Source organism: Quercus robur, chromosome 12, assembly GCF_932294415.1.
Source record: "Quercus robur chromosome 12, dhQueRobu3.1, whole genome shotgun sequence".
Lineage (NCBI taxonomy): Eukaryota > Viridiplantae > Streptophyta > Magnoliopsida > Fagales > Fagaceae > Quercus > Quercus robur.
The window spans coordinates 17,438,031-17,450,308 of NC_065545.1; the positions used below are offsets into that span (position 1 = coordinate 17,438,031).

The window sequence follows — 12,278 nt, forward strand, 5'->3', positions numbered from 1 at the left end:
AACTGTCCACAAAGTGGACGGATCACCTAACGGTGTTATGGTTTTATCCACAAAGTAGACGAATCATCAAAACAATGAAAATGATTACCAGTCCACAAAGTGGACGGATCATTAACAAGATATAAAACTGTCCACACAGTGGATGGATCACCAAAAGGGTGAACGAAATTACAAGTCCACGTTGTGGACGGGTCACTTGGTTACTAAAAACGTCCCCCAAAATCGACGGAGCCTTACGCTGATTTGTCCCAAAAATGGACGAATCACCAAAGACGGCAAACAAAATTACAAGTCGGAGAATGGACAGATAACGGGATGCTGAAAAGTTGGCGGACCGTCCACGAGGCCGGACAACGGATCATCTAAATGGACGGATCAATCAACACAAAATAATAAGTCTACAATGTGGACGGAGTATAACGGATAAACAAATATTCTCTTGAAAATCCTTCCTCAAGGAGGAAGACGGACTTTCAAACAAATTCCAAACAATAATAGAAAGCATATAAACATTAATAAGCCAAAAGCCCAGAAGGCAAGTGTTTAATACAATTAAAGAGGACGGATTGTTCTGAAAAGTAAATTAATAAACCAAAAAAAAAAAAAAGAAAAGGAGAGGACGGATTGTTCTCAAAATAAATTACATAGAGATTAATCCACTTTCTTTGGTTCAGCGACTTGGACATCCTTCGGCGGGACGGATTCTCCGTCCCCCTGAACAGCGTCTTCGCCAAAAAGGTCCTCCGTATTTTCGGAGGCGACGGGGAGGGCAGAAGTCTGGCCTTGGTCCTCAAGTTTGACCATTGACAAATCCAGCTCTGGGTAGGCCTTCTTGACCTGACGGAGAGAGTCATCGAAGCCTTGAAGGAAAGACTCCGCCAGCTCGCCCAACAAGGACTCTGAGTCGCGGTACTCCTTGACGGCTACCTCTTTCACGTGATGGATCTCTTCCTTCAGTTCTTTAATCTCAGCCTCCTTTTTCTCTATGACCGTCAACGCCTCGACCGTCTTCTCCTCCAGCTCTTTCCTTGCCTTCTCAGAAAGCTCCAGCTTCTTCTCCATATTGGACCTCCATTTATGGAGTTGACCAAGCTCTTCCTCCGTCTGCTCCGCCTTTGCGCGCACCCGGTCCAAGGTACTCTCACGATTGAGACACCGGTCCAGTAATCCCTTCATCATGACCAAGGACTGCAAACAAGAAAAGAGCCCGTCACATAATGTAAATAACAACGAAAAAGAAAAACAAACATATTTGACGGACATAACCAACCTGAGCAACGGCAAAGAGGCCCGTCTCCCCCATGGCCTCCGTCGAGTGGTTTCCAAGATCTTCATAGTCTTCCGCCGTGATGATAGACGACAGCTTCTCCAACGCATACTTGGAGTCGTCGCGGAGAAGGGGAGGAGGTCTCTCTTGCTTAGAGTCTAGGGCCGTCATGAATCCTTTTCCCGTCCCCTGCTTAGCTGGGGTGACGGTCTTGTTACCCTCAGCCATCAAACCAACCACCGGTTCAAGAGACACCTTTGGTTGCTTAAATGGACGGTCGGATTTTGATGTCGGTTTCCTCTTCGGGGCTGAAGCCGACACCCTAGGTACCACCTCGCCGGATTCCCTCCTCTTGACGGCTTGAGACTTAATTAAAGCTCTTCTTTTTGCGTCTTCCATCTCTGCAAATAATGACGGATGAAATTAAAACTAAGTAAAGTCAGTTAAATGGCAAAGTAAAGTCGACGGGCTTACGTCTATGAACTCGCTCGTCGTATCTAATTGCCTCTTGGGTGGGCTCAGGACCGTCGCAGTACCAATGTATGGTCTTCGGGTTCACCAACTTAGCCCAAGTCCTTTCCTCCGGCGTAGTTTTTCTGCAAATCTTTTCAAGGAAACTAAATTCCTCAAGGCTAACTTGTGGGCGCCGTCTACCTGCAGAGAAAGGCGATCAAGATATACACATAAAAATGGACGGATATGAAAAGTATTACAAAATTAAGACGGGTGCATACACGATTGATTTATCACTGCCCAGGTTGTGTCGACGGGCATGTACTCCTTCTCCCCTGGACGGCTCATCCATCTGTCACCCTCCAGGAAGAAGTAGCGACTCTTCCAGTCTCTATTTGAGTCTGGGGTCTCAAAGATCACCTTCAACAAGGGGCTCCGACTAGCAAAACTATACATCTCCCTTGATCCAGAAATCTCGTCTGGACGGTAACAGTGAAGAAATTCACGGACCGTCAGTCTCCTTTCTCCATCCGACATTGCACCGTAAAGAATCTCCATGGCTATGAAGACCCTCCAGGCGTTAGGGGATATCTGGGTGACGGACAACCCTAGATAGTGCAAAAGTTCCCTATGAAGTGTAGAAAGTGGGAATCGAAGTCCAGCCTTCAACGCCTGCTCGTATACTCCGACACCGTCTACCCCTTCATAGTAACACTTCTCCGACACATATGGTAGACGGATGGAAACGTAGTCCGGGATTTGGAAGTTGGTTCTAAAAGTGCTGAAATGTTTCTCCCTGATGACGGATGTGAACCTATGCACCGTCCACTCTGGCAACATGATGAACTGCCTTAGTCCATCAGCACCTACGACGGACTCCAGTGCTTGATTCCCGTCGTCATCAGAACCCTCTATTTCAACTATCTCCACATCCTTATTTGTTGAGGATGAAGAAGAGGCAGACGGACTCCTATCTTCGCCGGGGCTCTCTTGGTCTTTATGACCGGACGGGTATACATCCTCGTATTCCGTCCCATCACGAACCACCGACTGGTTACTTGACGCACTAGACATTTCCTACAATTGACGATGAAACCTAAGACCGACGGGTTTGAAAGTATTGACGGGTATGGTAAGCCTAACAACAATGCAAGGACGGAAATGTAACTTAATTATGGTATTAGATGTACTTACCACACTTAGCAGAGTTGAGGTGACGGTTGGTGTAATCAGTAGATGCTCGTCCTCGACGGATTGCTCTGACAAGGTTGACGGCTTCGCTCTGACAAACAATTTCTGATTGAAAATTGAAAAAATGAGAGAGTGAGGCGCCTTATATATATAGGAGATGCACGGAAGACGAAGCGACGCTTCGATCCTATACAATGGCCATTCAGAGATTGACACGTGGCATGCTCAATAAATGCTGACAACCTGTCAGTACGCATCAACAGATTTGTACCCATCCTGTAACCGTCAACTTGATGAATCTTCCTCTGACGGGTTGATCCATCTGGAACCGTCATCCTATCTTGCATAAATCCGTCAACCAGTTGTGACTATAAACTTGAAACCTTCATTTTGTCTCACAGATTTCACTCCGTCATAAAATACCCGTCATACCCATACGTTAGGATCGTCACCCCATTGATCCTTTGACCTAAAAGGTGACGGACCATTGGGGTGAAGGGGGCAACTGAAGATGATAAAATATAGAGCCTGATGGGCCTACCTTAATGGGCCTGACGGATCGGAACTGCTGGGCCTGTGTAAAGATAATCCGATGCGCTTTGAAGGCCCATCGCTGACAGACATAGTAAGGGCCCATGATCCGAACTCCCTATCGCCTAGAAAAGCCCTAAGATCCAAAAATGGAAATCCTTGCTCACCACGCTCAGAAGAATTTGTATTAGAGTCCCACATGGAAAAGATTTGAAAACCAAGAAGAAAAGTCAACTCTCTACCACTATAAAAGACCTAACACCCTCACAAATCGAGGTACGCTTTAATTGACCCTCTCTAACGCTCTAAGTAAAACAGAAGAATTCTAACTTGACCGTCGGAGAGTTTTTTGGCCGGCACCACACCGGTGCTCTCTGAAGGACTTCTTTCGATTGCTTCTGTTGTGCAGGTTCGCTTCGAGTCACGAGTACGGTGTGACCCATTGGTGACAATTTTCGACGTCATCATGGAATATCCTCTAACGACATGTGAGATCCATAAACATATGGGTCTCACACATGCTGTAAGAGAGTGACCTCGTAAAGTTGCTCCAAACAATACTTTGACGTGGTAGAAACATCCTCCCATGCAGCTTCTCTCTCAAACCAAAAAAAGATGTTGAATTTTAGGAGATCAAACATAAAAATTAATGCATCTATGACATCTACAGTGGTCCAGGACATTCTTGATCAATAATGTTCTTGATAGAGCAAATTTGTTAGAGTAAATTCAGCCCAATTACGTGGAATTACGGAATGCCTAGACCTAAAATTTGTTAAATATTAGTATTGATATATCATGTTGAATATGCTAGTATAGATGCGGAAGCAGAAACATAAAGTGTAAAACATAATAACACACGAGGGTTGTTGAGGTACAAATTTTCAGGCCCCAATCTCATTAGCCCACTCACTAAAAAAATACCCACATAAGCCCATAAATCATTTTGGGCCCACATAAATATTTCTTACATACTTTCCTACATATTACCCAACTTGGGCTCCCACAAATATTTTTCATATAAGCCCCATAAGTTATCTCGGGCCATTTCACAAATATTATCCATTATATCCCACATATTATCCAACTTGGGTTTTCACAAAAATACTTATCACACTACTACCAAATTGGGCCACAAAATTATACTATCTCCACAAAAAAGCCCAGATTCATTTACCTTGTGGGCAAAACCCAAAAAGCCGAATAAAACCCTTTTACAAAGCCCGTTGCTACACGACACTCTTACAAAGCCCGCTGCTACATGGCACCTCTAAAGCCCGTTGCTACACAACACTTTTACAAAGCTCGTTGCTACATGACACTTTTACAAAACTCGTTGCTACACGACACTCTTACAAAGCCCGTTGCTACATGGCACCTCTAAAGCCCGTTGTTACACGGCACTTTTACAAAGCTCGTTGCTACATGACACTCTTACAAAACTTGTTGCTACACGACACTCTTACTAAACCCGTTGCTATACGGCAATATTTTTACAAAATCTCATAAAGCCCAAATATTATTTTGGCATATATTTACAAAAGCCCAAATACTATTTTTGCACTTATTTACAAAAGCTCAATATTATTTTGGCACATAATTACAAAGCCCAAACACTATTTTGACACCTATTTATAAAAGCCCAAATATTATTTTGACACAAATTTACAAAAGCCCAAATACTATTTTGGTAAAAACATATTTTCATATACTAAAACCCCTAACTCATGGGAAATATAAATTATCATCCCTCAAAAAATACCTCTTTATGGGAACTATGCTTATTCTTTCCACAATCAACTAACTACAAAAGCTTATGTATATCACCCATGGCAAAACTATCCATTTTGTAGGGATGGACAAGCCCAAAGAAGCTCAACTACAAGGCTTAGCTGAGCCAGCCCAGCTCATGTGCAAATCTCAGCAGCTGAAGTTCACGTGAGCTGTCAAGTCAAATTTCAGTACAACCTGACAGCTGAGAACCATTACCATCTATTCCAACTTGTCAAATTAGATCAGAAAAGGACATGTGTCCAGCAGGGGTATTGGCAATACAGGTTTTGGTTGCGCTTCATGGGGTCTCTTGCCATCTTATTTGGCCATTTGAAGAATGACTTGTTCTTGATCTTATCCAAAACCTGATGCACTGGATCTCGGAACATAGCATTGACTGTCTGCCCATCGGCAGATCCGGATTGCCCTGCAAAGTCTCTCCTCGATCGGTTGTTGTTATTAAATCAGTCCGACCTGAAGTCTCTCCTTTCTTGAGGGATAATCTTTGCTTTACCTTTGCCCAATTGCTGGTCTTCTTCAACCCTTTTATACTTGTTGATTCGGTCCATGAGCTAGTGATAGGCTTTCCTATTAGAGACTTTCTTAAACCATGCTCGGCCGGAAGACCGCTCTTGAAGGTGCTGATGGGGACATCATCAAAGTTACCCTCTATTTCATTGTACATCTCTCAATATCTGTCCGAGTAGGCTTTTAGGGTCTCCACTTCTCGTATGGACAGAGACAGTAGAGAATCCAAAGGCCGAGGAACCCTGCTACACGTGATGAAGTGAGAGCCAAAGGCCTGGGTGAGCTGCTTAAAGGAAACTATAGAGTTTGGCTTCAGGCCATCAAACCATCTCATCGCCACTAGTCCTAAGGTGAACGGAAATACTTTGCGCATCAAAGCCTCATCTTTGGAAAGGACGGCCATCCCCTAATTAAACTGGCTTACATGTTCTACGGGGTCCGTTTGACCATTGTACATGGTGAAAGTAGGTTGATGGAATCGCTGAGGGAGCTTAACCCTTTCTATCTTGTGTGTGAAGGGTGACTTAGAGATCCGATCCAAGACCTTGCTCATGGCGTCATTTACTAGGCCTTTACGAGATGGACTTTTGTGTCTGCGTTTATGGTGGTGCTCTTCCTTATAAGAAAAGGTCTCACTTGGTGGGGTTCTTGACCTTTGCCTATAATTGTCGTCCCCTTCATCATTAGAGGACGTATTTGAACTGGAAGGGGACCGTTTCCGTTGCGCACGACATAGTTTCACTCACTGATGCACTGCAATCCTACAATCTCTCACTGCAGGGCTTTATTATTGTCTTGCCTTTAGGATACGTGACTTCCCACCCTAGAATGGCTTCTGCTTGTATGGGTAGTACAGACACTACCCTCTCAATGTCGCTCTTGATCCCTTTCCCATTCAAGGTTAAGGAAATTGTCTTGCCGTTGAGAACCTGTAGGCTCCGTTTGGTGTGGACCTGCTTGGTGCGGACCTGATTCCACCATGTTTAACTGTTGCACTCACTGATGCACAAGTTCTTCCCACAAACGGCGTCAATTGTAGGGTTGTACTTTGGGGCCCAAGCCCAAAATGTATGGAGTCTTGGTCCAATGAGCCCAATGCAATGAATTTATAGAGAATGGGTCAAAGAACTAGGTCCTAATGAGTTGGACAACAGCCAGTATTGAATTGCATGACAATTAAACACAAATAAAGGATGCTGATATCAATAAACTTTCAGTCCGAGAAGATTAAACCTGCATATAATGATCACTCTTGGATATCAAAATGATTTAGGTTGCTATACTATTTTTTTTCTCTCTTTTCCGATCCCCCTTCCATGAAGAGTCTTTCACCTTATATATCATCTTTTGGATCATCTTCATCCTCTACTTGTTGATCATCCGAACCCCTACTTGAGTACTTGTCCCATCAGACACTCTCTCTAGCTCTCTATGAGTTGCGGTAGCCAAGGTAGCACTGTTCAGAGGTCTTTTCCACATAAATGCGGCCAGAAAAGTAGCCGCAATACATTTAATGCGGTGGTGTCAGCCTTCCCTTAGATATTTTGAGGTTTTCTTCCTTCTCACATGTCCATGAAGCACATCCCTGTCACTGAAGCTTTCTAGAAGGTCACTTTAATTGCTGGATTATATATTTTGAACCATATTCATTAAGTCCAAAGAGGATGTACTCCTCGGACAACCTTTCATTTGCTTTCTACTTATGGGACCTGGTCTGGGAATATCTAATAATTATTTGCTTCTCCTTGGACCCATTTATATCCTCGAATAAAGCCCAAGGCTCAATATACGATCTTGGGCCCTTACCCATACATTATCCAACTTGGGTTTTTACAAAAATACTTATCATACTACTACTAAATTGGGTCACAAAATTACTAAATTGGGTCACAAAATTATACTATCTCCACAAAAAAGCCCAAATTCATTTACCTTGTGGGCAAAACCCAAAAAGCCCAATAAGACCCTTTTACAAAGCCCGTTGTTACACGACACTCTTACAAAACCCGTTGCTATATGGCACCTCTAAAGCCCGTTACTATACGGCACTTTTACAAAACTCGTTGCTACACGGCACTCTTACAAAGCCCATTGTTACACGGCACTCTTACTAAGCCCGTTGCTATACTGCAATATTTTTACAAAATCTCATAAAGCCCAAATATTATTTTGGCACCTATTTACAAAAGCTTAATATTATTTTGGCACATAATTACAAAGCCCAAACACTATTTTGGCACCTATTTATAAAAGCCCAAATATTATTTTGGCACAAATTTACAAAAGCCCAAATACTATTTTGGCAAAAACATATTTTCATATACTAAAGCCCCTAACTCATGGGAAATATAAATTACTCATCCCTCAAAAAATACCTCTTTATGAGAACTATGCTTATTCTTTCCATAATCAACTAACTATAAAAGCCCATGTATATCACCCATGGCAAAACTATCCATTTTGTAGGGATGGACAAGTCCAAAGAAGCTCAACTACAAGGTCCAGCTGAGCCAGCCCAGCTCACGTGCAAATCTCAGCAGTTGAAGTTCACGTGAGCTGTCAAGTCAAATTTCAGCACAACCTGACAGCTAAGAACCATTACCATCTGTTCCAACTTGTCAAATCAGATCAGTAAAGGACATGTGTCCAGCAGGGGTTAAACCCTTCTTTGTCAAGCTGATTTTCATCATTTCTCATGTGACATAGTGCCGGTTTGGATCCAGCTGAAAGTCAAGTCTGTGTTTTGCATTTTACTTTTTTTTTTTCTTTTTTCTACACCGTTTTTGCTTTAGGGGGACAAGAGTACTGTTCACATACTGTTGAGCACTATTCATACACTGTTTGGCACTGTTCACGGGTTAAAAAATATTAAAAATGGGTCCCACGATACTATTCACACATTTAAAAATAATTTTGCTACAGTGTTTTCAGTTTTCAGTAGCAATAAATTCAATCCAAACGAACCCATAAAGCTGAGATTACATGACATAAAGTTGGGAAGCTTCAGCCAGCTATCTTCCTTTTCTTCTCCAACCCATTCGATCAAAGACTAAGGGCAGCCATAACCAGACCATGAAAGCTTCTAGAATAACTGGAAAACAGCTCATTATCATGCCAAAAATGTGTACTTTTTGGTTCACGAACCAAGCACATGAACCCAAATGGAAAAACTTAAGGAAATGTGGTTTGGAGGGCACTAAAGGGATCTCCGGCAGAGTTCATAGCAAAGGGCTCCAAGATTGACACATGGCTTGGGGTGATGTAATCTACCCTAGGGAGCTCTGATTCTGACAGCAACAAAACTAAGATCATTAGCCTAATACATGCTCTAATCCCATTATCTGAGGACAATCGGCATTTAATGCTAAGTCAAAACTCCAGCTGCCATTACCCAAAACAACAAAGAATACTTTAAAGCTGAACTTACCATTCTTGGCCAAATCCTAGGAACGATTCTCCAAGGATATTTTGAAGATTGAGGAAGATTTAGTAAAGATTATTTACTAATTACCTCCTCAAACTCAACTATAAATGGAACTCTCCACTAATACTTCAAGATAGACCAATACAGACCAATAGATACACTAATAGAGAAGGACTCTCTCATAAACTTCCCCCTTCTTCTTTAAACTCTTAGTGAGGTTTTGAGTCTTTGAGTTCTTAGTTCCAGACTTAGAAACTAAGTCCTTTAGCCCTTAGCTCACAGATACCCCTCACACCCCTACCTATAAGCTCTTATTCATCCCCAGCAGAAAGCCCCAGCAGTTTCACTAAATACTCACTCTCACTCACTACTCATACTACCTAAAAATGATCCTCACTACTCACTACATATATTATATCCATGAGCATGCCCTAGCATCATAATGATTGTGCTGCGCTAGCTGGAATCTCTCTCTCTCCCTTCATCTCACACTAAGTTTCTTCATTATTTGTTGTAATGGAGCCTATGATATTTGTTTATTCATTTACTATTGGAGGTTATGATGTAATTGTTACTATATAATTCTTCCCTCATGTTATTGTATTAAAGGACTCTTCTCCAGAACCAGTAGATGATGATTTTGAAGATGCAGATACTTTCCTTAATCTGTAAAATAATTAACGGCTGGAAGTTCATTCTACTCCGTTTCATTTTACTGCTAGGTTATTTTACCGCTAGAATATTTACTGTTGAATTATTTTACTACTAAGCTATTTCTTTATAGCAGTATGCTTTTTATTGTGCTGACGTGTCTGTTGTATGAAGTGTTTTTTGGGCCATCCCATAACCCTTGTCAGTCCTATCCTAGGCCCAAGGCATAAAATAAGGTGAATTCTTCAAATCTTCACCAATAGCCTTTAGGCCGTGCTTCAAGCCCATCGTTGAGTTTTGGTTTAGGCCCCCAACCCAACACAAATCTCATTTGTCAGAAGGAAGACTTTTTTGCCATCGACAAAGGTTATGTGGTTCAGCCTAATGACTTACGTACGTCCACAAAGGAAACCCTAAATGGTTACATTAATAATATATTAAAGAGTAGTAAAAATTCTACATTACAATGAACTACAACATGTGTATATATAGTAGGTTAAACCCAATACTAGAAGGATTGGGCTTGGGCTAACCATTGGTGGCTCTACATGCAAGTCAGGGTGGTCATAAGACCACCCTGGCTTGCAAAAAATTGCATATATGCATTTGTAAAAATAAATAAATAAATTATATGATAAATTAACCTATTGTGACAATCCTAATAAAAATGTTGAACACCTTGACTTGAGAATTACAAAAAAATTGGGTTCAACAAAAATAAGAATAATGCTATATTCACAACATTTTCACAATAATTTTATAACAAATCCAATGTGGTAAGTTGTTGCAATTCTAATTTGGGCTCAATATTGATATTATTTTTTACCCATCAATGAGAGTTTTTTGCATAAGATTTATTGTAAAAATATTTTGAACATAGCATTACTCCAAAATTAATTTTGCCCCCAAACATAATCCTTAATCCCTTATATACTAGTTATAGGCCCGTGCGTTGCACAGTTTTATAAAAAATTTTATAAAATAAATGTATAAATAATTATATATTTTAATAGATTCAATAAAGAAAAAAGAAAAAATTATCAAGTGTAAATAATTATCTCACTAAAATAAGGGTTTCTTCCTAAAGCTAAATTAAATTGATAATTCCAAATTGTTAAATTGATAATTATTTTAAAAAAATGTACTAAAAATTGATAAATCTAAAATTAATATAATCTTGATAATATTATAAATTAAAATTAAATTTGATAATTCAAGAATACATGTGTAGAACATCTTGATCATTTGATGTAACATAAAAATCAAATAAGAAAATTGTTAAAATTAATCTATTAATTCTAACCATATTTAATCATTAATTCTAAGACCCTAACCCTAAGCATATAAATTAGATCAAAGCTAAGAAAATTAGTTTAAACAAAAGGCAACCAATACACAAAACCTAATCAATTTAATAAAAACAAAATACAAAAACAAAGAAGGAGCCTTTAGAAACTTGACAATGTTTTTGAATGTTTTGAATTCATTAATTAAAATCACATGAAGACAAAAAACCAATAATAACACTAAAGAAAATAAACAAAATGAAAATAGTAATAATAAAAGAAGAAAGAATGCATACCTACATTGTCATGGGATTTAGGCATTCACATATTGAAATAAGCTTTAATTCAAAAAGGATATATAGGGTTATATATATTGGTAGAATTCCATTTGAAATATAATTCATTTAAACCATATTGAAATTAAAGATATCTAATCATTGTGTTTGTTTTTATCCCATAAAAATTGGAATTAAAAAAAAAGGTCATGAATAGAATGGAAAAAAAAAAGAAAGAAAGTTGATTCAACATAACATAACATATAAAAAATTTAAAAAAAATAAAAAATAAAAAATAAAAATAAAAAAAGAAGAAGGAGAAAGTGATTGATAGCTATAAGGAATTTATATATATATATATATATATATATATTTAAATGCCATCAACTTAGAGATTATCAAATTAATGGAGATACATACTTTTTTTGGGATAGATAGAGATTATCAAATTATTGGAGATATATATTGTTCCTTGGGATAGATTATATTAATCACCTCTTTAAGAATTTGGATTGTGTTTATCCCTTAATAATCAAGTTTTGTAGCTTTATATTGTGATAAAATAATATTAATTTAATAATATTAAATTTTGGAAATTTAGATGATAAATATTATCTAAATTAAATTTTTCTATGTTAAATATTATCCCCTAATTTAAGAAATATATCCTAACAAATAAAAAATAATTTTAATTAGATGATAAATATTTCTAAGTTAAATTTTTGTATGTTAAATATTATCCCTTAATTTAAGAAATATATCCTAAAAAATAAAAAATAATGTTAATCTAAGAATAAATTAGAGTCTTGGTAGTATACTATTCTTTTTTAGTTCTTTAAAATTCTAAAAATTTAATTCTTTTTTAGTTAAAGGTCCGTGCGTTGCATGATTTTATCATA

At 38.9% G+C, this 12,278-nt stretch overlaps 1 protein-coding gene across 1 annotated transcript; it reads right to left on the reverse strand.

The window, feature by feature from the left end:
- Positions 1-618: 618 nt before the first annotated feature.
- On the reverse strand, positions 619-2,672 carry LOC126710336 (uncharacterized). Its single transcript, XM_050410751.1, has 2 exons — positions 1,271-2,672; positions 619-1,188 (listed from the first exon to the last, which is right to left on the reverse strand). The coding sequence occupies exons 1-2, from the start codon at positions 1,664-1,666 to the stop codon at positions 652-654; spliced, it is 933 nt and encodes a 310-aa protein (XP_050266708.1). The 5' UTR covers positions 1,667-2,672; the 3' UTR covers positions 619-651.
- Between the last annotated feature and the right edge of the window lie 9,606 nt (positions 2,673-12,278).